Source organism: Pseudopodoces humilis, chromosome 18 (assembly GCF_049639895.1).
Source record: "Pseudopodoces humilis isolate 2021_Gansu_Grassland_sample_001 chromosome 18, ASM4963989v1, whole genome shotgun sequence".
Taxonomy (NCBI): domain Eukaryota; kingdom Metazoa; phylum Chordata; class Aves; order Passeriformes; family Paridae; genus Pseudopodoces; species Pseudopodoces humilis.
The window spans coordinates 13,582,707-13,605,724 of record NC_142217.1 but is presented as its reverse complement, the minus strand read 5'-3'; the positions used below and the strand labels follow the sequence as shown (position 1 = coordinate 13,605,724).

The following is a 23,018-nucleotide window of genomic DNA, read 5'->3' as shown; positions in this document are numbered from 1 at the left end:
ATGCTCAAGGTTTTCCAGAAGCTTTTGCTGCAGTTACAGCAAATACAGAAGTGTTCAATAACTTACGTCAAGCAGACTCTTTCTAGCCCCGTTGAAAAATTATTTCTGCAATTGAATTATTTTTCATAGTATTTTTCATCAAGACTCAGAAGCAATCTTCAGTTGAGAATATCTTATTTATACCAAATAAATAGTTATGCTATTAGCTTAAGTACAGACCAATCAAAAATCTATAGCTAAATGAGAACATGTTGATTCCTCCATTCATTTTCTCCAAAAATGCTATATAGGCGAAAAATCCTGTGGTGTTCAGAAGTGCTGAGCATGCAAAACTCTGCTCGGCTGCTGTACAAACATGATTTGAAGGGCCTCTCAGCTTAAATAATGCCATGCTTTTTTAATTTTATACACAGCTTTCGTCTGCACCCACGCTCGTGGGGACTGAGCTGAAATAGCACTGAGGGAGGAGGAAAAGGAGAATCACTCGACTTATTCACATCTTTGTAGCAGCACAAAAACTTTCAAAGGCGAGCAACTGTGGTCATAGTTACCCCTGAAATAATTCTCACTTCACGATTTTCTGCTTTAGCTCTCTCTGCATACAGTGCAGGTGACTATTTAACTTCCCATGATTAAGAAATATCAGTAACATTAATTAGTGAATTCATTCAATACTTTCGATATTGAAACCATGAAGCAGTATTAATTAATATCTGAAACTGGAGGTCCAGAATCTATAAGGATTTTTTCGTGTCTGGTGATGTTTTCAGGAAAGTCACTGTACAAAACATGTACCTTTTTTCTCAACACTGTCAACCATATCTTTCCTGACTAATAAAGTACAGGAAGTGGGGAAAAAAAATCACTAATGAGGGGTGCTCATACATGCAGTTCTTGTTTTTATGCAGTTTTGGAAAGTGTATTTGCATTTCAAATGTTCATATTTTTGTGCTTTTCTGAATAGCTTAGTGTTCATTTCTACCAAATTTATCACAAATCCAGATGCATGCGAAAGAGAAAAAAATACTGAGCATAGGAAACTTGATTAATTGACTGGATAGTAGCAGAAATGACATGGGAAAAGGAACTCTGTTAAAGAAAATATACCAAAATTGACTTGGAATAATTCATCTGATGAGAGGGCACAGTCTCAAGCTGTGCCAGGGTGGTTTAGGTTGGACATCAGGAGGGATTTATTCACAGAAAGGGTGCTTAGACATTGGAACGGGCTGCCCAGGGAGGTGGGGGAGTCACCGATCCTGGAGGTCTTTCAGGACAGAGTGGACGTGGCTCTCAGTGCCATGGTCTGAGTGACGAGGTGGTGTTCGGTCATAGGTTGGACTCGATGATTTCAAACTCTTTTCCAACCCAGTTGATTCTGTGATTGTGTGACTGGAAACCCAAAGTACAGCCTCAACAGTTTATCTGCTTTTCCTAGCGCACAAGAAATCCTCCCTGAAGTTCACAAGAACCATCCTTTTCAGATTTCGAAAAATAAAGTAGTTATACTTCGGAATAATCCTGTATTAAGCCCATGAGCCGATCACTTCTTACACGCTCTAAGATACTTGAGAGACGTGTTATTAATCCTGAAGGGGTTCAGAGGCGCTCGGAGCGATCCCGCCAGCGGCGGGGACGTCTCACTGTCCCTGCCGGAGCCGGTCCGAGCGCGCCGCACGCTCGGGGCAGCCCCAGAGCTGCCGGGGCTGCTGCCTGAGCGGGGCCGCGATCGCGGAGCGCTGGAATTTGACACGTCCCCGCGGAGCAGGGCCCGGGCGGAGCCGAGCGCCGCGGGCACCGCGCCCCCCGCGCCCCTCGCCCCCGGCCCCGCGGGAGGCGGCTCTGCCCGCCCGCCCCGCCCGCGCTGACAGGCGGGCGCTGCGGAGGAAGGGGGGGGCGGCCGCCCCGGCCTCACATGACCGCGGCCGCGATGGACGGCGAGCCGCCCGCTGGCACGGCGGGCGCGGGCACGGCCGCAGGTACGGGGGGGATGCGGGATGCGGGATGCGGGGCCGCCCTCGGCGCTGCCGGCCCGGGGAGCGGACGGTGCTCCGCGCCGGGCTCGGGGCCGCGCTCCCCGCCAAAACCTGCGGGGAAGCGCCGCCGCCGCTCCTTGTTCCCCCGGGACAGCGGGACCCCGCGGGCTCCGGTCCGCCCGGTGGCTACCCCCGGGCAGAGCGGTGCCGTTCGGGGGCCACGGGGTCCCTCCCCGTGCCGAGGCGCGGGGGGAAGGAGCGGCAGCGCCGGCGGCGCCCGGGCCGCTGGGGTTACCTGCCCGGAGGGGCGGCGGGAGGTCGCCCCGGTGGCCGCCCCGGTGGCCGCGGGCGGTCAGCTCCCCACAGCCCTTCTGTGGGGCTGGACACGGGCACGGGGCGCGGTCCAGAGCTTCTCCCGTGGGGAGTCACGCGGCCGAGCGTTCCCTGCGTGCTGGACGGACTTTATTTGGTGCCTGCTCCCCGCCCGCCGAGCCGGACCCGGGGCACGCGGAGCCCCGCTCCGCAGCGGGTCAGTGGGCAGCGGCACGGGCGGTCCCTGTGCCTCCGCTCCGAGCCAGCGGGGAAAGCACCAGCTCCCAACGCCGCAGTTTTAGGAGCGTGCGGCTGGTCTGGAGAAACTTGGAGCCAAATAATGCCAGCGCTGGTTGCGAAATGAGAGAACGAGGGAGCTCCTGGGTGAATTGAGGGAATAACGTGTTAGACTCTTTTCGCAGTTAAACTGAAGGAAACTTTAAGAGGCTTCTGTAAAGTTCCCTTTGAAGTGGCTGAAGTTTTGTACCTGCTCTGTGCATACTATTTTTTTTCCCAGTTTGGAAAGAAAAATGAGTGGGTAACTTTAATGTGTGGAGAAATGGTTTGGTTGATTATATTTAGGATCTGCTGTGAGTTTGCTCTTGTTAGGCCTGTGATGCTCCTGATGCAGATAATGCTTATAAATAAATTATTTTGGAATATTTCTGTCCAGGACTGATGTAACATATTGAACAGCAGCCTTTGTGGAAAAAATGTCCTACTGTACCAAAGAGAGAGCTTGCTCAGGTATGTCTGTTATGGATTTACCATCTGCTTCAGGAGCCTTATAGAGATAAAACAGTTATCTCCAAGTAGATTATCTCCAAGTATAGTAGTATTCTTGAACTGATTAACTTCTGGTGATGGTGCTTCTGTACCTTTCTGATCTACTCAGCCTTCTTTAGAAAACTTGGTTTTCTTTGGCAAAGATTTTATGATGATCACTGAGAGAGAGTATATAATGACTTTGGCTAAAGATAAATAATGCTGTGAATGCAGCATTGTTTTTAATTTCTAGCATCATGATGCAGGTTCAGAGAGCTTCGAAGTTTCACACCCATAGGTAATTTTTTTTGGAGACCAGCAGCTTGTCAGTGAGTGTTTTGGCAGGATTGAAATATCCAGGGTAATGAGAGTCCAGATAGCTATCATTGATGCCCCCCTATGAGAGCGCATATACAAATGCTGTCTTGTTGATTTAGCAGAGTTCAGAGTACTTTAATACAATTGAAGAGAAAAAAGGATAATATTCAGCATATAGAAGTCAATTTTGCAGAGTGGATTTTATTGACTTTTTTGTTCCTTTTGCTTCTATGTGAGTCTGTTTTGCAATGATTGCAGGGAGCTAATCCTGGTGTGTTGGCTGTGTAAGGAGTGAGGTGTCTCTTTTTCTTCCCATGGTAAACCTTTAACTGTGTGTTCAGCCCATGGAGGGCTGTACAGGTACAGACAGTAAAATTTGCACATGACCACTGATTTCCCCCACAGTCTTCGAGTTTTATGGGTTGGTGCAGGTTGAGGGAGAAAAATTTACCAGTTCCAGACATGTGGAATTGGTACAAAAGGAGAAGAGCTTTAATGATTGCTTTTCAGCAGGATTTGGGATAAGAATGAGCTTGTTCTAACTATAAAATGTGTGAAAAGACCATGAAGAGGCTGTAGTATCTTGAGTGGCAATGCTATTTTTTAATGCTTAAATGCTAACATCAAGTTTTCCCCCAGTATAATCAGGAGGGTGAGAAACATGTAAGGAAGATGAGAAGCAAAACAAAGATAAACTATTTCTTTTCACAGGCTATTCTTGACCTCTATAAGGACAGTTGGTTGTGGAAACTTGCCAGTTTTGTAGTCAGGCCAAAATGTCCTTGTGTAAGTTTCCCGGAGTAGTTGTTTGGGCTATCGCTTGTTGAGTTACTTTTTTGGGTGTGAATTTTTACACTTCCAACCTTTTTGTGAAAAAATGATAGTTTAGCAGTCATCCACTGAGCGCTGGGAACCAGCCCTAGTGAGCATTTGACTTTTTATCTCTGCAATGTTGGGGCACATTCCTCGATGGATTTTTCTCTGCTAATCCTGTTATTTCTTCAAAGTAGCTGCACCTCAGTTTATTGTGTTTGCTACAGCTGGGGTCTGTGGCTCATGGCTGACTTGTGAATGGAATGTGTCCCTTGTATTCCCAGACTTGGGAAATCAGATGAATAATCAGTTGATGATCTAACAGCTTAGTTAAAAGAGGAGGACTATAGGCTTAAGGTTAGCTCTTTACACACAGTAAATCTGTGTGACAGGTTGGTGTTGGGGTTTTTTCCTGCTGGAGTATGGGATTGTAGTAGTTTGAGAGTCAGCAAGAGGCCTACAGCTGCAGGGGACTGCAGAAATTCAGGTGCTTTTTAAATATTACTAAATAAAGCTTAAATAGCCTCAACTATTTTTGAGTTGTGGCATAACTTCTCTGTTTCATCTTTAGGAGCACCAAGTGCTGAATAACTGTCTTAAACTTAGTTGGAAAAAATCCCCAAATAACCACCAAAAAACCCATGCAAAACTAAACTACCTGCAACACCAAAAAATCAAGGGGAAATATAAAAACCTAACCAAAGGAAAAAAAAAACCCAGAAAACTCAGACTAGCTAGTGCAGGGTTGACATACTTCATATCTGTGGTGGTGGTGTTTTTTGTTTTTTTTAAGGAGAAAAACAAAACATTGGAGCCTGTTTCCAGCATCCAGTTTTATGATAATGTGTGCTATTTTATCTTGTTTTGGCATTGGGTAGCTTGTATTTACAAGGGATTTGTTGGGAAGAAGGAAGGAGACTCCTAATTAGAGTGAAGCTAAATATAATAACTTTTCTTGTACCCAGTAAGAAATACAGACCTGCCTTCCATGTTGAACACACAGCTGTGTAGCACTTAGCTTTGTTAGACTGATTCTTTTGCTTTTCTCCTTTTGAAATAAGAATTGCATGGTTTTAAATTCTTTAAAACAACCCAAACAAGTTGCATGCAGTTGTCTCAAAAAATATGTAAAGCCTTTAATAGGAAAAAGGTCCTGTTAGCTTTTTTTTTTGGGGGGCGGGGGGGACTTCTGTGGTTCTTTTTTTTAGGGGATTTCAAATTATGTAATACTTTAAAAAAATGAAAGCTAAGATGGGAATATGTTTGAATTTGTAGTTGAAATCTGCACCAGCTTTCAGGGAGGCTGATGTGGACAAGTTGTGGAGGAATGTGCTTGACACAATAAGGGGGAAAGGCATTTCCATAATTCCTGGGGCTTCTCATGAGAAGACAGAAAGGAAAGGGAAATGCTGATGAATGATATTTACATTACTGCTTTAGCATTCCTGGCTCAGGAGTTGGTAGTGGAGCCCTCATTTTTTCCAGGGAGAAATCGGAGTTATCTGTGTCAGTTTTCATATTTCCTTGCATTTCCTGTGGGTTGGATCCCCTCTGCTCTGCACAGCTGTGGCCTGTGATGATGGAGGAGAGATCTGAGCTGCTTTTCCCAAAGGTTTTGCTTCCTTACAGGCTCCTTTCTCCTCTAGTAAATATACTGCTAATATAACAAGTAATTCGGTGGCACCATCTACTTAAGCATGTCTAATAAATGTATTTGATTAGCACCTGATGTAATAAAGAGTTGGTAGCATCAGCCACCTGTAAAATGGAGATAAGGCCTCCAAATTTGATTGACAGAGCTTAAACAGGGAAGGGAGATCAATGTTGTGCTTCACCAGCTGTGTTTCCAGCCCTGGCATTGCTCTACTGTATGTGCTTACTCACATGTGAGAGCTCTCTGTAGCTATTCAGATACTTGGAATTTTGCTCTGGCTTTGATATATGCATGATTTTGGAAATTTGGATGGAGGAAACTGGTAACTCCATGGAGGGCAGATTGCTGCCCAGTTGTACCAGTGGAGTAATGAATGTTGAGCACTAACTAAAGCATGAAACACATGGTATGAAGTAGAGAAATTTTCTATTGCAGTTGTTCTCTGGGTAAGTTTCTCAACTCCCTTCAACCCAAAGGTTACCTGACTGGTTACCAACAAAAAACAAAACACCACACAAAACTATTATGCAGTGTTTTCACAGCTGTTTTCTTTTACAACCAAACAAAAACTAGGCCATGTTTTGAATGCTTCTTCGAACTCTTAGTTCTTGTCATCTTGTTGTTGTCTTGTTTGCTTATGTATGTTTATATGTATTACTTTTAACTTTTATATCAATGTGTTTTCAGTTGTATCAGGCCACTTCCTGATATCTTATTGACAACAGATTGAGAAACTGCTGTAGCAAAAGCCTAGCTTGTAGGAAAAAGCTGATTTTCATTTTGTCTGCTTCCCAGTGTTCCGGGGGACCATTCCATACCTCATTTCTGTATCCACTTGCTGCTCTCTCTCTATAAACTTTACTAGATAATGATCTGCTGAAACCAAAGGGAATGTTCTCAAAATTAGCTATTCTCCAGCAGAGAGTGCGTGATGGGGAGCGTTAAGTGTTCTGGTACAATGCATGTAAATCCTTTTACTGGCTGAACACAGGAGCTCATACCAATGAGTTCCCATTATTATCCACCATTCCTGGCCAGGGCTCTTGAGGCTGTTCCCAGTCAGGCTCTTTAGTAAGTCAATGAGAAATGGGCTGAAGAACAGCTCCAATATATGTTGCTCTGTAGGGTTAGTGTTGATGCCATGATAAGCATTTCCTAAAGCAGGTTAACAGCTGTTCCCAAGTCATTTTATTGTGTTCTCAGACCAGTGTTTGTGGGTGTAGATTCACTCTGAGTAACTGTCTTGCTGCTACCAGACACACTGAGGTTATTAATTAAACAGTAATTATTCAAACTTGTTTGCATGGTTGTCTGGTTTGTGTGATTTCTCACATTTAGACAAGGTTGAGGTGTAAAGAAGCTACAGAATATTTCAGGGAGAGCCAAGAGTGTGAACTGCTGATAAAGAGAAGGCATGTCCTGTAGGTGATTTTTAGTAAGCAAATTTAGAGAATAAAATTGATTAAAAACTGGGGAGGAATTACCAAGAAAAGAGCAACATGGCTGAACTGTCAAAGGACTGTGGAGTCTTGCCTGGTTGGGCATCACTGTGTGGATGGCTAGTGGGGTTCGGATCTGCAGTGAACCTGAGAGTCCTCAGCATCAGTTTGATTCTGGGACTTAAAGATGAAACAGTGAGGGTTTCATGGTACACCCCACACATCTTTTCTCCTCATACCTATCTTTTTCCTTTGGGGTTTCAGGAGTTTGCCAGACAATGCTGAGCTCCAGCGCAGGGACTGGTTTGTGCTGTTGGTTGTCCAGTAGAAAGATGGGAAGCAGAGACAGTGAATAGGCAGGAGGTGTGTCAGTACAGATTGGCACTGCTTGAGGAGTTAGTTGGGGTGCATTTTGAGTAACCCCCTTTTGGGGGGGCCTCTGCAACATCAGCCAGAGGCTGAGCATCACAGAAGTCTCTGGAATTGTCTGGAGGGATGGGTCTGTGCACATCAGAAGAGTAACAACATCTGCTGTCCTGTGTCGTATTTCATTGATGTGTCTTGAGCAGTTAAACCCAAGAATCACAAGTGTGGACACCCAGAGAACTGCTGCTCTGGATATCCAGGATGCCTTGTGCTCTACAGATGTTATCACTTCATCCAGCAGTATCCCATGTCAACACTGAATTAGCTTGTATTATTTTACTGGAAATTTCTGGCAGGTAGCTGGAAAGTTTTAGGAGCTGCTACATAGGTGGGGTTAGCAGGTGATATATCTATTAAAGCAGAGGTGTTACAGCTTGCTGCTCTGAGTCACATTAGCAGGAATCTGAAGCCTGATGAGGCATGTGGGATAAGGTCATTTGTCCTGGATTTGGTTTGGTTTCATTAAGCCATTTTAGGGAACAAATGGCAAAGTGTTATGAAGTCATAAATCCGAGGAATTAAAAATTGCATGTTTCCCCCATTTATCAGGGCCTAGGGCAAATGAAGGAGTAGGTGGTAAATCCTTATCAGGAGGAGGTCAAGGCTTTAAAGTTAAGGATAGGACTTTTTGTCTTCCCTGAGTTAATCTGTTACCCAGTTAACAACTTTTTTTAACCATGTATCAAAGCTTAAAGAGACGCTTCTTGCTTCTCTAATGTTACTGTGTTCACAAAATTGCAGATATATTTAAGAACTTCTGTGCAATGGCAAGGAAGGGGTAATGAATCCTACCTGGCTTTTCTAGGTACTTTTCATCAGTGGATTTGACTTGCTTTATGAAAGAGCTTGTTCACAGAATGCCTCTTACAGAGAGGAGGCAACCCACCTGCTCCAGAGTGGAGAGCAGAACTCGGGTATGGGGTGAACAGATCCTGGGGTTGTACCTGCATTTTTAACATTGTTTCCTGTGTGTGGAATGGGTAGAAAATAAAGGATGGCTTTGAGAAACAATGTAAGCTTAGTTTACAGTCACATAATAGATGTAGTTATGAAGTCAGGTTGAGATAACAAGCTGCAAGAGTCACTTGATAAGAGAACACTCTGAGTCATCAGCTTTGCCCCTTCTTTGATGTCATTTGTCCTCTGGGGCCGCGTTCTTAAGTCTTTTTCCACTTGTGCATCTCTCTGAGAATCAGTTGCTGTCCAAAGCCTGCCAAGATACAGCCAAATTTACTGTCAAAAGCTGTTTGTTTTCTAGCTACAAGCAGTGGAAGAAAATAGGTAGGTTTGAAAGATTTTGCCACATGTTGCTGTGATTAAAGAATTGTCAGGTTGGTAGCCCTTATTAGGAACCTTTTCCTTCTGCTTTGGACTTAAGTATGTTGACATAGTAAATTATTGTAATTCACGCTCACTGTAGCACACTGACAAAGAGTTTCATAAAATTATGTCAAATGAAGTGTCTTCTTCCTTTGTAATGATGTGCAAAATTAATGGATTAAATTTCTGCAGCATGGTAAAACGACACATTTTTTGTTCCTTCCATGAGTTGTTCTAGGCAGGATCCAAAAGCACTGAGCAAGGGTTTCGTTCATTTTGGCAGATCCTGCTGTGGTGGGAGCTGGACAGACAGGAAATGCAGGCCTCTTAGCTGATTCACAGAACAAATTTGGCCTGTGATTCTTTGCTTAGTGGAGATGTCTCTCTGACTCGATATAATTGGTGCTGCTGCTGGGTGTTGCGAGCAGGGAGGTACCAGCGATGTGAACGTGTGTGAAGCAGCATAACCTCTCAAGGGAGTGGCTTGCCTGGGCTTCTGGTTGTGTTGCACCACTCTGGGAGTATCAAGCAAAGGAAGAGGATATTTCGAGGCTACTTCTTTTACTATATCTTATCAGGTCTACTGTTTTTTCCCTTTTTGTCTTCTAGACTTGGCAAAGCCTCCAGTAAATGAACCAAGGGAGCCAGAACAGTTTCTAATGCAGACGCCCCAGGGAAATCCACTGCTGCTTTCTCACACCCTACAAGAGCTATTGAGCAAGGACAGTGTGCAGGTGGAGCTTATACCTGAGAAGAAGGGCCTTTTTCTGAAACATGTGGAATATGAGGTTTCCAGCAAGGTAATGTGAACAAGCTTTGGTGAGCATGTATCCTCCTAAGAACATGTGTACAGTTTCTGCTGGCAAAGTCCTGAGTGATTTAGTTGTGCTGGGTGATGCTGGTTTTAAGGAGACCAGTTGTATGAGTTGACTTTTAATGCAGTAGCACTGGTCCTTCCTGACTTGGGAGCATGGAATGTCTAACTGAGCTGTGAAGGATGAAGGTCTGCTAGGTCACTTGCTTGAAACCTGAGCTCTGTACAAAAGCAGGTGTATGACAACGAGAACGGAATGGTTTTATAACAAATCAATGTAGGTAGCTGGGTGTTTCAAACTGTTTTGAGCTAGTGAAGAAATTGTATTGGCAGTGCAAAAAAAGCCCCAAAACTTGTGGAGGTGCTGCTGTCTAAGGTGTGCATTGATTTATCCGCCTTTGTTAACTGCAGCGATTCAAGTGCTCAGTGTACAGACGATACAACGACTTTGTGGTGTTCCACGAGATGCTGCTGCAGAAGTTCCCGTATCGCATGGTGCCAGCACTGCCCCCAAAGAGGATGCTGGGAGGTAAACCTGCTGCTTCATTTTGCACTGGAAGGGTATTGCTTCAAAAGCAAAATTGCAAGAGCGATCAAGGAAATACTGTTGAAAAACAATGTTTAAAAGATCAAAAGTCGTGGCTTCTGCTTGCCTCAGACAACAACTTTGAGGCTATAATACACGATTTGGAGGTGTGAATTATTGCCATGCTAGAAATTCCTGTAGGTGAGATATGAATGCAAAATTTCAGTGGGGTTTCTTCCTGTGGAATTTCAGTATCTAATGATTTTTCTTAATAAGATTTTAGGTGTAATTCTACACACGAGCATGGCAAAGTTGCAGGTGTTGCTTCTCAGAAAAACAGGTTGTGATCATCATTGTTCAGTGGTGGACTTGACAGTGTTAGTTTACCAGCTGGATTCAGTGATCTTTAAAGTCCTTTTCCAACCTAAATGGAATCAGTGTCAGTTCATTCAAGTATACTTTAGCAGTTAGGCTACAAAACAAGAAGTATCCCAAGACAGAAAGTGTTTCAAAGCTCCTTCAGGAACATTTTTTCATTTATCTCAAATATTGACACTGGTTTTAAGCATTCATTATTTCAAAAGCTGTATACCTGTATAAAATCCTGTCTTGTTTAATACTTGATCTGTGAAAGAACAATCTTTTCAGTGTCTTCTCTCCTGCCCATGGTGCTAAACTCACTGTGTTTCAACAAATAATTGATTTCAACCAAAGAGTCCATGTATTGCTCCAGTAAAGCAGAATTGGTAAACAGTGAGCAGAGCAGGGTGTATAGTGAACTGGAGCAAAGCAAAATCACATCCCTGAAAAGCTTCAATGGTCATATATTCTTATGATGGAATGTAAATTGTGAAGAGTTTTTTGGGGAGGTTGTGCAGCCCATGTGTGCATTTAACCTGATTTAGTGTTCTCAGCCAGAATTTCCACTTCATGCAACACCTGTGAGCAAAGAGACCTTCTCTGACTAATCTCAGTGGACAGAGGATGCTTGTAAAGAAGCTCCCAATATCTATCACTCCTCAAGGACTGTTATTTCCTTGCATTGCTGGTGTGTTGATATTTCCCTGCATTCACTGGTGCATTTCTTCCCACACATATCATAACTTTAGGAAAAAAACTGATAGGATTAACTCCCAAACTGTGCTAGGAGAACAGTTCTAATACATTGCAAAGCTGTGATAAGACAGAGAGTGCTGATTGCCTTTAGTCCAGTGACTGCATATAGAAAAGCTGTGGAAGTGGGCTTAATGGAAACTGCAAACAGGAAAAAGGAAAGGGAACAGGTAGTTCTTATTTCTGAGTAAAATAATGAACTGACAAATGGTATTGCAGGACACAGGATTTGATGGATTAGTATAGAAGTGTGACTCTTGGAGCCTCCAAGTCCCAGAGCTGGATGGGCAAAGCTCTGTGCTTTGTCCTTGGTGGGCCCCTCTGCTGAGTTACACAGCTCTCAGTGGGGGCCTGCTCCCCTCCATCTCTCAGGTGGAGATGGGTGACCTGCTCTGCTCGTTTGGAGGACAGAAACCATCTGAGGCAGATCCTGTGGGAAGTGTGTACAGAACTTCAGAAATGTCCGTGTAGGTTAAATGTGAGCAAAGAAAAATCAAGATCTGCAGCCCAATGGCAGAAAAATTGAGTTGGTGGGCAGTGCTCTACTGAGGATCACACATGGGAATCCTCACAGCCAGCAAACTGCCACCTTAAAATGGTGGGAAAAGAGTAAAAATCCCTCATGATATGAGAGTATTGTCATAGGTAAGGGCATTCCTTTAATTTCTTTCTATGCTGCTTTCTTTTCCTTTAATATTTAGTTTTATTTTTTATTGTTCCTGAAAAACTCCAGGAACTTTGATTTACTTCCTTACTGCAGTTATTGCCAGATTGAAAATCTTCCTATTTCAGCAAGAGGAGCAGAATATTTTTAGTTTGACAAGTAAAGACTCTGGATGGATGTACTGCAGATTGCTGTGCAATTCTTCCAAAGTAATTTTGACATCTTGCATGAAAAGGATGGATGCTGATCCCAGGAGTCCCAAACAGGCTGTGGAATTGATTCAGAGGAAGAAGAATCTCTGTAGGCCCACAGTTTGCAAGTGGAGGTTTCAGGCCTTAGGTTTGGTTGTTTGTCCTTCCTCCCTGACCTCACCTGTGAAAATAACCATGAGTCATGTGTATGCTGGATTTTGGTAAGAGGCAAAGATACTTGATGGAATATTTGTTCAGGTGGTCAGTCTGAAAGGTCTGTTTTTGGGAGCTGACAGACTGTAGGTAGTCATTCTTTGGGTTTTGTTGCAGTGCTTTCTTTTTACTTTCTGAGATGTAATGTGAGGGGCATTAATTGGAATTTCATGTTTCTTCCTGCAGCTGATCGTGAGTTCATAGAATCGAGGAGGAGAGCGCTGAAGCGATTTATAAACCTGGTGGCTCGACATCCCCCCTTCTCAGAGGATGTGCTCTTGAAACTCTTCCTGTCCTTCAGTGGCTCAGTGAGTGTTAGAAATAGTCCTGAGCTTGCATGTCTTGCTGTAGCTGCCTCGCTGGGCACGGCATTCAGAATTGCTGTTAACCTACAGAGGTTTGCTCCCTGGGATGAGGAGAATTTTCTCTCAGTAGGTGTTTCCACAGTGGAAAGTGGAAGGTAATTTCACTCAGTGCCAGGAATGTAGTATTTTGAAAATGATAACTGTTCTTAGGGGAACAGAGATTATGTTTTTCCTTAAACTAAACCTAGGTAATTCTGTATCTGCTGAGTTGTGCTTTGCTGCTGCGATATATCTGAGACCTGCCTGAACTGCCTGTGTTTTTTCATAGTCCTTTCACGCTCATTTGATTCTATATTTCCTCCAGGATGTACAGAATAAGCTAAGGGAGTTGGTCCAAGGAGTAGGAGATGAATTTATGACTTGCAGATTAGCTACCCAGGCCAAGGTATGTATATGAATTTATTGCAACGTGTTGTTCTTGTTTAAATGTCTTTTCCAGGTGCTTCAGTTAGGGCATTTGTGCAGTGATGGAGACCTTAGGTAGGAGACAGTTGTTTCCAGACTTTGAAGGACTTGTAATTTTATTGAAAAGGTCAAATAAACTTTTGACTTTGACATTTCTAGCTAAATTCTGTCTCATGAATATTATATAGATTAAACAATGAATCCTGTTCAGAACATGTTTCTCTGTAATTACTTGTACTTGCATAACAAACAAATGCACAAATTGCACAATTTAAAAGTTAATGTCTAGATTGATGTCTTTCCCTTGTGCTCATGCCCTCATTCTGTCTGTTGTCCTCTCCTTGTGGGAGAGCAATTTGGACTGTTATGGAAAAGTTAGTTATAAGTTCTCCATATATCTGCTTATCCCAGTGATTAGTGCCATGACAAGTTTTAAGTACACATCCACTGTGTTCATTGAGCAATTTCAAAGCAAGTTGTTGTTCAGGTTCCTGCAATGCTTGCACAAGGTTTTGCAACTGGAGCTTAATTCAGGCTTTTACCAGTGATAAACTGGTCAAAACAAAAATGCTGAAATTTCAGTTCATGCTTGACTTTCCTGGGCTGGGAGTTACCGGTAGGATCAGATCAGAACTTGTGAGCTTGAAACCTCACAAACCCTCTTTTAACTACATAGGAGAATTGCAGATTTTGCCAACTCTGTCTGTGCTGGGTATTTGAACCACTTTTTGCCTCTGAAAATTAGGGCTGTTTGTGTGGCATGTGACTTGGACACCTTAATGGGAAGCTGATCTCTGTAGAGTTGTTAGAGCACAGTGGGAGAGAGCGAGCACAGGAGGGAAGCCTGTCCCTCTCTGCAGACTGTGGTTTGCCTCTCATCTATCCACCAGTAATCCCTCTGTACTCCTTCAGGACTTCCTCCCAGCTGACATTCAGGCCCAGTTTGCTGCCAGCAGGGAGCTGATCAGAAATATTTATAACAGCTTTTATAAGCTCCGGGACCGTGCGGAGAGGATCGCTTCCCGAGCCATCGATAACGCCTCCGACCTGCTCATATTTGGGAAGGAGCTAAGGTAGGTTTGGGGGAGAAGGGCTTGCTGATGTGCACATTTCTTTTGTTAGTTTAGAACTCAAAACTGTTGTAAAGTTTACCTGCAAATGGTTTGGTAAAAATGGGTATTTCAGTGAATGCTGTAGGACTTAATCAATTTTCCTTCTATAAAAGAAGGAAATGCTCACTTTCCACTAGGGCTGCATTCCCTAGAATGTGAGGAAAGAAAACAGAAATACTTTTACATTCAGGTATTTGTGTTACTGTTTCTCTCCCCAGTATGTATACAGTTAACTCTGCATTTTTTTGCATCCCTTTCGTGATGGGACAGTAGTAGCTCAGCACTGTGAGCTATTTAGACAGGTCTGAAACTGCTCTCTGCAAATAACTTTATCTACTCAGTAGAATTTGTCTCCTAGATGTGACCATTGCTTATCTCCTTCCAGTGCTTTGGGCTCAGACACTACCCCACTTCCTTCCTGGGCTGCTTTGAATAACAACACATGGGGGACTCTGAAACAAGCCTTGAAGGGTCTGTCTGTTGAATTTGCACTTCTGGCAGATAAGGCTGTGCAGCAGGTGAGTCCTTTACTTTTGTCTTTTTTTTTCCATTTTTTAAATTTTTATTTATTTTTTTATATTATTTATTTTTTTTTGTAAATGAATGAAGTACACTGCTGCCCTAAATTTCATCTTAAATTATGAGCTCTGTGGACATAAGCCCTTCAAGAGTTAAGAGGGAGATTGCAGTCCAAACTCACATCCTGAACTAACAGCCTGCTTGTTCAAGCTTGTGTGAAATACCTGGACTGTGTTTAAATGGGGAAAAAATGTAACAGGCAAGGGAAAGGAAAGAAAAACCTGCTTTCTTTCTTAATTTTAAATTGTTACTGCACACATTAAGTTCACTACTAGGGTGAGCTGTCCAAAAGTGCTGTGTTCCATTTTATACAGGGAACCCAGAATAATTTACTTCTGAATCAAATTTTCACATTCATGTACTTAAACATTACATGAGAATCATTCAGACAGAAGCACCACATTCCGCTCTGAGTATACAGTGTGGTAATGACTGTCAGAATGATGTGAGAACACGACACTCTGGGAAGGAAAAGTAAGAGTTTTGTCTTCAGTGCTCTTCATCTCATTGTGTTTAAACACTCAGTGTGCTTTTGTAGATCAGTCAGGCCAGGTCTCTTTCTCTGGAGTTTACGCTCCAGAGAACTCTATTGATACAGGAAGAAAAGAGGTTTTTGTAAAATAAAAAAAACTGGTAGTGAGATTTGTCTTGGTGTCTCGTCTCTGCCTTCTGATGCATGAACTATTATGGGGAACATGCAGGTATTCAGAGTTTTAATGGATTAGTTACCTTGTAGGAAGGGAAGATGAAAGATTGGAGGAATCTGAAAAAGCAAGGAATTACAGGCAGAGTGAGCTGAAAGGACTGACACGCAGGCCTGTGACACCAGCTCCTCCTGTTCTAATGAGTTGGAAAAGCTGTTCCTGCCTCAGTCAGGTCTTTGTTCTGCACACTGAAGATTAAACACTCCAGTGCCATCCGGGAGATTTTTGATGCAGTTGTGTAAGCACTGATGTGCCCTGGAGAGCCTGCACGGTGTGTGTGGGGGGTGAAGGGCTGTGATGCCAGGCTTACGTAAAATGTACTTTTTCCTTGTTTTCTAGGGTAAACAGGAAGAGAATGATGTGGTGGAGAAGTTGAACCTTTTCCTGGATTTACTCCAGTCCTATAAAGTGAGCTCTGCTGTTCTGCCAACAAGAAAGTTGTTTAGAGCAAGCTTGTGCTCTTTAGAGGGTGTAACGCCAACTGGATGGAAAACTGTCTGTGAGGCCAGTTCAGAGGCAAACTGGGCATCTGGCAGAGGCAGGGGAGCGGCTGTTGGCCATAAGGAGCTCTGTAGCCTTCCTGATTGGCTCATCTGATGATGAGAACTTGCCAAAGAGCAAACTCTGCAAGGAATTTAAAAATATGACTGGTTAAACTGTATGGATCAGCTTACTTTTTGTTTTTAGATTTGGCTGCTTTTGAGTCAAAGCAGTGAACTAGATTGCTACAGATTTGCTCATGGAGACATGAGTTCAGTTATGAATGAAAGGGTTTTGTTAATACTAATATTCTGGTCAGCTATATGCAGCAGCCTCTCCTGACATTCCCAGGCCAGGACTGAATTTGAAGGACTTGAACCAACACTTTAATTAATTGCCAGCACTTAACACTGAGAAGGTCAGAAAAGGTAAGAAGCCTGATAAGATCCAAAATGTTGGCAGAAGTGATGCACCAGGTTGCCTCTTAAGCTCTCTGGTCTGGGTCCAAGGAGTTTTGTTTCTTAAATTCTTAGCTACCAGCATTTTTTGACCCTCTTGAAAACAAAGCAGCAAAAATGTGCAGCGTAGAAATGACATCAAGTGTGACCACATGTGTGTGTTCCTGATGTACTTGGCTGTGTGTTTGCTGACTCTTGGCTCCCCATGGACCTGCTGTTTTCTTTTCCCATAAAGGACCTGTGTGAAAGGCACGAGAAGGGTGTATTGCACAAGCACCAGCGAGCGTTGCACAAGTACAGCATGATGAAGAAGCAGATGATGAGTGCCACTGTGCAGAACAAAGAGCCAGAATCGGTGGAGCAACTGGAGTCTCGGATTGTGGAGGTAGGGCAGGCACCTGGCAGAGCAAAGGGTGGGACTGGGCTCTAATGGTGCTGCTCTGTAACTCAGTCATGTTTCCAGAGAGTTTTTGAACTGAAAGGGTAGCCTGTGCTTTGGGAAATCTGTGCCACGTGGAAAACGTGTTAGTTTTCCTCAGCACTTGTTACTGGCTCTCCAGCACCGTGTCATTTGCAGGAGCTGTGGGAAGCAGCAGTCTGTGTGATGGAAAGGGCAATTGCTGTTGTATCAAATGGGTCCAGGAACTGCCTTTGTTAGGTTTTTGGTATGTGTTTGAATTGCTGGTATGGGGAGGAATGCTGTTTTCTCCTGTTTCTCCTTTCTCCTATCCTCTTCCTGGTCACTGAGTTCCTCTTCTTGCAGCAAGAAAACGCGATCATAACCATGGAGCTGCGGAATTACTTCTCCCTGTATTGCCTGCATCAGGAGACACAGCTCATCCACATCTACCTGCCTCTCACATCTCACATTTTGGGGGCCTTTGTCAACTCCCAGATTCAGGGTCACAAAGAGGTGAGTTCTAGACTGTGTCCTTTTTCCCAAAATATAAAAAAGAATTTGAATGTATTTGTTTTCACCCACTGGCCTTCATCCTCTAATCTGTGCAAGTAGGCTGTCTTGTAATTTAGGAAGTTACTTGAGGTTTTTCCAGTTTGGGGTGAGGATCAAGGTTGGCCTCTAACCCCTCTAGAAGAGGGTATCTTCTTGCAGTAAGTGTTCTTCTTTTTTTCCCTCATCTGTAGCTGGCCCTACCCCATGAGTAGTTGAAAAAGATCCAACCATTAAATCTCTCCTCTGTAATGAACAATGCATGTTTGCTAGATTAATCTGGATTTTTGTTGAGCTACACAGAAATTGTATGACAAGAAAACTTTCCAGGTTTTGCTCTAAAACTTAGAAGTTCCCTTATGTTAAACCCTAAATATGGCCTTTAATATTCCCCATATACAGACTTTCTTGCTTTGGTTGTATTAGAAAAATCTCCTTCAGCTCCCTTCCATCCCTTCAGTGAAGGAGTTTGATGAAGGGAATTCTCCCTTCTGTACAGGCTCAGGAGAATGTTCATGGAGCTGCACATAGCACTGGTCTAACAGGAACAGTCTGGGTCCACTCAACTTCCTGAAAATACTTCAGCAAATTTGTATTGTGCTTCTGAGTGCCCGAGGCTGCTGCTAACATTCTGTGTGGTGAGATTGTTACCTGCTGCGTGGTCATGTCTGCTTCCTCTCCTTCTCCACTCACAGATGAGTAAAGTTTGGAATGAATTGAAGCCGAAGTTGAGCTGCCTTTTCGTGGGATCCAGCAGTGTGCCAACTCCACCACTGTCACCTCCAGAGGGAAACTTCTTCTCCAGTTAATTTTCTGAGCATCCCATATGGAGCAAGAAGGGCAATCAACGAAGGGGTGGGAACTCTACCTCCAATGAATCCTCCAAACAGCTATTTTTATTTTTATTTTTTTTTTAATATTGCTGCTTTGAGCTGCTCTCTGATTTAGACAGACTGGATGTGGGGCAGAACATATGGATATAGAGACAATTTTGTAATTTTGCAATGCCCTGGGGCAGAGCTGATGTCCATTATCCTGCAGACACTCCTCATGGGGTCGGGATATGGCCTGGCACAGCGAGTGCTGCAGTCTTGTTGCTGAAGCCTCTGCATCTTGTACTAACAGTCCTCCAATCGTGTTTATCTGCAGCTGTGCTGACACATCTCTGCACGTCTCTGAAGTGCTGAGATGAGCAGGATAGCTGAAGCACTTGCTTGTAGTGGAGATAAATTGCTTTTTATGCCATGGAGGGCCTGTGTTAGGGATGTGTGTGCATAAGGAAAGCTGAAAGCCATCCCCCATCCCATTGTAGGTGTCTGGGTCTGATTTCTTACTGCTAGACCTTAGCACAAAATGAATGAAGTGGTTGGATTTTGTAACCCAGCTGGGCAGGGGTCAGTGCTGCTGTGTGACAGGGATTTTCCTGATGGTGCTGGATGGACTGTATTGTCAGTGTGTTTCCCTTCATGGTTGCAGGGCAGCCTGGGGACTTGCTCATATTTTTCAGTTTGGGGCCAAAGACAGCTGGGTTCAGGAACTCAGAGGAGTTTGCCTGGCATAAATGAGAAAATAATTGACTAAAACACTCCTTAATTGTAAACCACTTGTGCTACAGGAGCAGAACAGCTACAAGGTAGCTTGTTTATGTCTTCTGGAGGTTCTGACCTCCAAGTGGTGAGTAGCTGTTCAGATCTGTTGGAGAGCTGCTGACCCAGAGGCTGGTGCTTTTCTTGGTGTAATATCAGAAGTATCCTGTTGCACCAGCAGGCTGGAACACAGTGCTGATAAAGTTCATTAGCAAAAATTCAGTATTATCAGGATGTTACTGTCATTCTTCCTGGCTGTGGGTAGCATTGCAGTGTGTTTGTTTGTGAAGGAGAGTAGACAATGAAGTGAAAGTTCTCATCTCTAAAAACACCACAGCCCTTGGTAATGGGGTTTTCAGAATGGTTCGTGGTTGTGATAAAGGGACTAAACATTCTCCACTTTGTATCTCCAGTGGCTTTCCCTCGGGAGGCAAAGGGGAGAACGTGCATGTTGCGTTACCTCAGGGGAAGTGGTGCACATCCTCCAGAGAAACTGATAAACTGCACATGTCTGCAGCAAAACTCTGTGTGTGAACAGGACTCCCTGATCCTGACTTCTCTGGGGCCAAAATAGCACCCAAAGGGGAATTTGTAACTTGGCTTCTTAGCATTTTCCTCAACTGGGTAAAAAAAGGAAGCGCATTAACAAGGATGTGCTTGCTGTTAAATTGGAACCAGTACAGTATTTTCCCACTGGGGAACTTCCTCTTTACCAGGAAGTATATTTAAATCCTCCAGTCACAAAAGTTATTTTGTTTTGTTGTTTTTTTTTTAATTTAGAAATTTCAGTGCAACATGAAATTCTTCCTAGCCCAGCTGGAAATTCTGGATTAGTTTCTTCATCTAGGAGCAAGATAAGTTATTTGCCCAGTTTCAGGAGACTCAATAACCATTACTCACACTCCTCAAAATGGAGTAAATACACTGCTATGGGTGAATTCCTTGAGTGCTGGGCCTTAAGCAGTGTGTAGCCAACCTTGCACAGAATGCATTAAAAGCTTTTTCCAACAATTCAAACATTAACTCACTTTCCTCCTGCACATGGGCCTTGTCCAGTGAGACAGATGAACTGCAAATGGCTGTGACAGATTTGATTCTCTCCTGGAGATTTCCTAAGTGATGCAGAAGAAATTCTGCTCACAAGCTGGAGCAAACTGTCAGGGGAGAGAAATGTTTCTCCAGTCCAGTTACAGAGAAGATATCATCTCAGGCATGGCACAACAGGTTTTTCTGCTTGATCTTGTGATGATTAGGGATACGGTTTGTGGTTCAAGTGTGGGAAGTGTGTTACCAGACTTTTCTATGCTCTTCGCTCCTGGCATTATCTGAAGGTGCTGGCTGGTTATGGCTGGCTTAGTCTCAGCACCCATCCTCCCTCATTTATCTTTGCCTGATGTGGTGAACAGTAAAATTGAGAAAATACTCTATGTTTTGGGGCAAGATCTGATAATTTATGATGAGTCTCATATGTTACTTGTTTGACTGGGCAGTGTTCTATAGGAGTGCTTGCAAAGGACTAGACTGAATGGAACTTTGCACTTCTCACTTCTAGGAAAAAAATACAATTTTGAACTTGATTTAAAATCAAAAAACAGCCCCTCAAAAAGCAAACATCAAAATGACATTAGGGCTTTAAAGTAACTCCTCTTTCCTGTTCATGTTCAAGCACAAATTGTACAGTCTTAGTGCAGAGACTGTAACAATGATGGAGACCCAACAGGACCTATAAAGAAACTGATATTATGTTGTTTTGAGAAACACCTGATTCCTCCATTGTCAGCCCTTGTGTCTTTGAGGAGAGTTTTGGGGATGGGCTTTTCCTGTTTTGGTTTTACTCTGTTCACCAGGTATTTGAGAACAGGCCCAGTATTCTCAAAGCTGATCCAGCCGCTGGCACTTTCAGAGTTTATTTCATACTGGACTGCCAAGCTTCTGTCTCATTCCTAAACACATGCAGACACTATTTCATACAACCCTTAGTTTGCAAACCTTTCTTCTGGGAGACTGGTCAGTGTGCAAATAGCACTGTTTGTTTACCTCAATGTGTGAGGGATTTCCTTACTGTCTTTGTTATGTTCGGTTTATGGATCTGTCAGACTTGGAGGGCAGCATTAAACACAGCTTCCTTCCTCCAGAGGGAAGCAGCAGGAACTCAAAGGAATCCGTCAAGCTGACTTCAGCTGTCTGTCTGTGTCCTAGCCAGTATGGGGAAAACAGTTGTAGTTACCTCTGTGCTCTTGCCTTCTGCAGTAAACACTAACCAAGCCAGACTAATTGGGGAGTGCGTGCTGCCTATCTGAGATCTGATGTTCTTGTAAGATGCAGTGCCAAAGTGTTAATGTGTTTTTGTGAATGGAAGCTTTTCTGTGTGTGCTTGAGGTCAGGGGACTTTCATGTGTTCAAAGGAGTGATGGTAGAAAAGCCTTCAGTGTCTGTCAGAGCAGTCCTGGAGGTACCAGGGTAGTCAACACCTGAGACCCTGAAAGGCTGCCTGAAAATTGTTCTCTGAAAAGGGCTGTTTTGTCACTCCTGAGGGCTTCTTCCTGCTGTGAAGTGGGAAGGAATATACAGGCTTTTTTGTCAGTATCATGTTGAAAGGCTCAAAACTCTATTTACAATACCTTAAATCTTTGATCCTTCTTTGCCTCTCCTTCCATCTTCCTGGCTCATAAGATGTTCAGTGGTGCCTTGCTACATTCCAGTGCTTTTAACTGTCCTTTAACCATGCAAGGGTCTAATTCCTGAAAATTGTAACAGGCAAATTCACACTCTTCAGTTTGTGCTGTTTACTAAAAGACCAAGATCACCAGCTGGGGACAGAACTTACTTAAACTGTGTCAGTCTCACTGCAGCAGCAGCAGTAACATCCCACCTCTTTGACATGAGTTAAAAATCAGGCTTGGGGAAGGCACCTTCCTGAAAGGACTCACCTGACTGCAGACAGGGAATAACAGAGAAGTGCAAGCCTGAGCCACACTTGTTCTTTTCCTACCCAAACTCCTGGAGGAACAAAAAATAATTCTGTGATTGTCACATGCTGTCTCTCACCCAGCAATTTATGGTTTCCACCAGGAAATAAACCAAGGTATTTAACAGGTATTGGCTGCCAGTCATTCCCTTTCCTACCATGCAGTAAGGTCCTGTGCTCTGTAAAAGCTGCCTGTCCTTTTAAGGGGTGCTTATTCTATTTGTCTCAAGCCATTCTCTCTGTTAGAGCAGCCAGGAACCCTCACTGCCAGGTCAGAAGCAGAGATGGGTATCAAAACCTCTGTAAATAAGTGCACAAAAGGGAAAGTAAAGTTTTAAGGTGTTAATTCATCCTCCCGAGTCTGAGCTGTGGCTTGCTGAGCAGATGAAGAAGGATGTTTTTGAGTAGTATAAATTTTTCAAAACTGCTGGAAGGAGACAAGAAACAAACACAGTTCAGAGGGTGTGAATTTTGCCTGCCTGGAATATCCTGTATCTTTGCTTTGCTCAAATAGCCTTATGTATGAAGCACTTTATCCAAATGCAGGAATTAAAGAACTATTACTACAGCTGGTAGACTGGAAATGTTTACAGATCCTACATTACAGTCCAAGATTCTATCTGTATTATATGTCTGTAAAAGTGTTTGAAAAAAGAAGAAAAAAATATCCAAAACCTTATGTAAGGAGTTACATATGTGATGTGTTATTTCTGGCGTGGCTGGATTAAACGTTTGCTGCCCACCATGCTAGGTTGGGCTGACATCAGTGCTGAGCAGTCACCTGCTCCTGCCCTGGGACAAAGCCTGCAGCCCTAGGGGATGGCACTTCGTAACAGCAACTTGCTGGAAGTTGAATTTGTTCAGAATA

The 23,018-nt window shown here is 43.5% G+C and overlaps 1 protein-coding gene across 2 annotated transcripts; it reads left to right on the top strand.

Annotated features, from left to right (window-relative positions):
* Positions 1-1,868: 1,868 nt before the first annotated feature.
* Positions 1,869-22,829, top strand: SNX8 (sorting nexin 8). Of its 2 annotated transcripts, XM_005523004.3 has the most exons (12): positions 1,899-1,979; positions 2,962-3,035; positions 9,633-9,823; positions 10,249-10,366; positions 12,731-12,852; positions 13,214-13,294; positions 14,227-14,387; positions 14,812-14,944; positions 16,049-16,117; positions 16,883-17,032; positions 17,411-17,560; positions 18,292-22,829. In XM_005523004.3, exons 2-12 carry the CDS (start codon positions 3,002-3,004, stop codon positions 18,403-18,405), a joined length of 1,323 nt encoding a protein of 440 aa, XP_005523061.1. In that variant the 5' UTR covers positions 1,899-1,979; positions 2,962-3,001; the 3' UTR covers positions 18,406-22,829. The 2 variants fall into 2 exon arrangements, with proteins under 2 accessions (XP_087920119.1, XP_005523061.1); XM_088063993.1 differs by lacking the exon at positions 2,962-3,035 and having other exon boundaries at positions 1,869-1,979.
* Positions 22,830-23,018: the final 189 nt, after the last annotated feature.

What these genes read in the sequence shown, in the direction of transcription:
- SNX8 (XM_088063993.1), top strand. Translation starts at nt 1,916, where the DNA reads ATGACCGCGGCCGCGATGGACGGCGAGCCGCCCGCTGGCACGGCGGGC. An exon ending in AATATGAGGTTTCCAGCAAG is followed by an intron (nt 9,824 to 10,248) that starts GTAATGTGAACA and finishes TGTTAACTGCAG; the next exon opens with CGATTCAAGTGCTCAGTGTA. An exon ending in TGGAGTCTCGGATTGTGGAG is followed by an intron (nt 17,033 to 17,410) that starts GTAGGGCAGGCA and finishes CTCTTCTTGCAG; the next exon opens with CAAGAAAACGCGATCATAAC.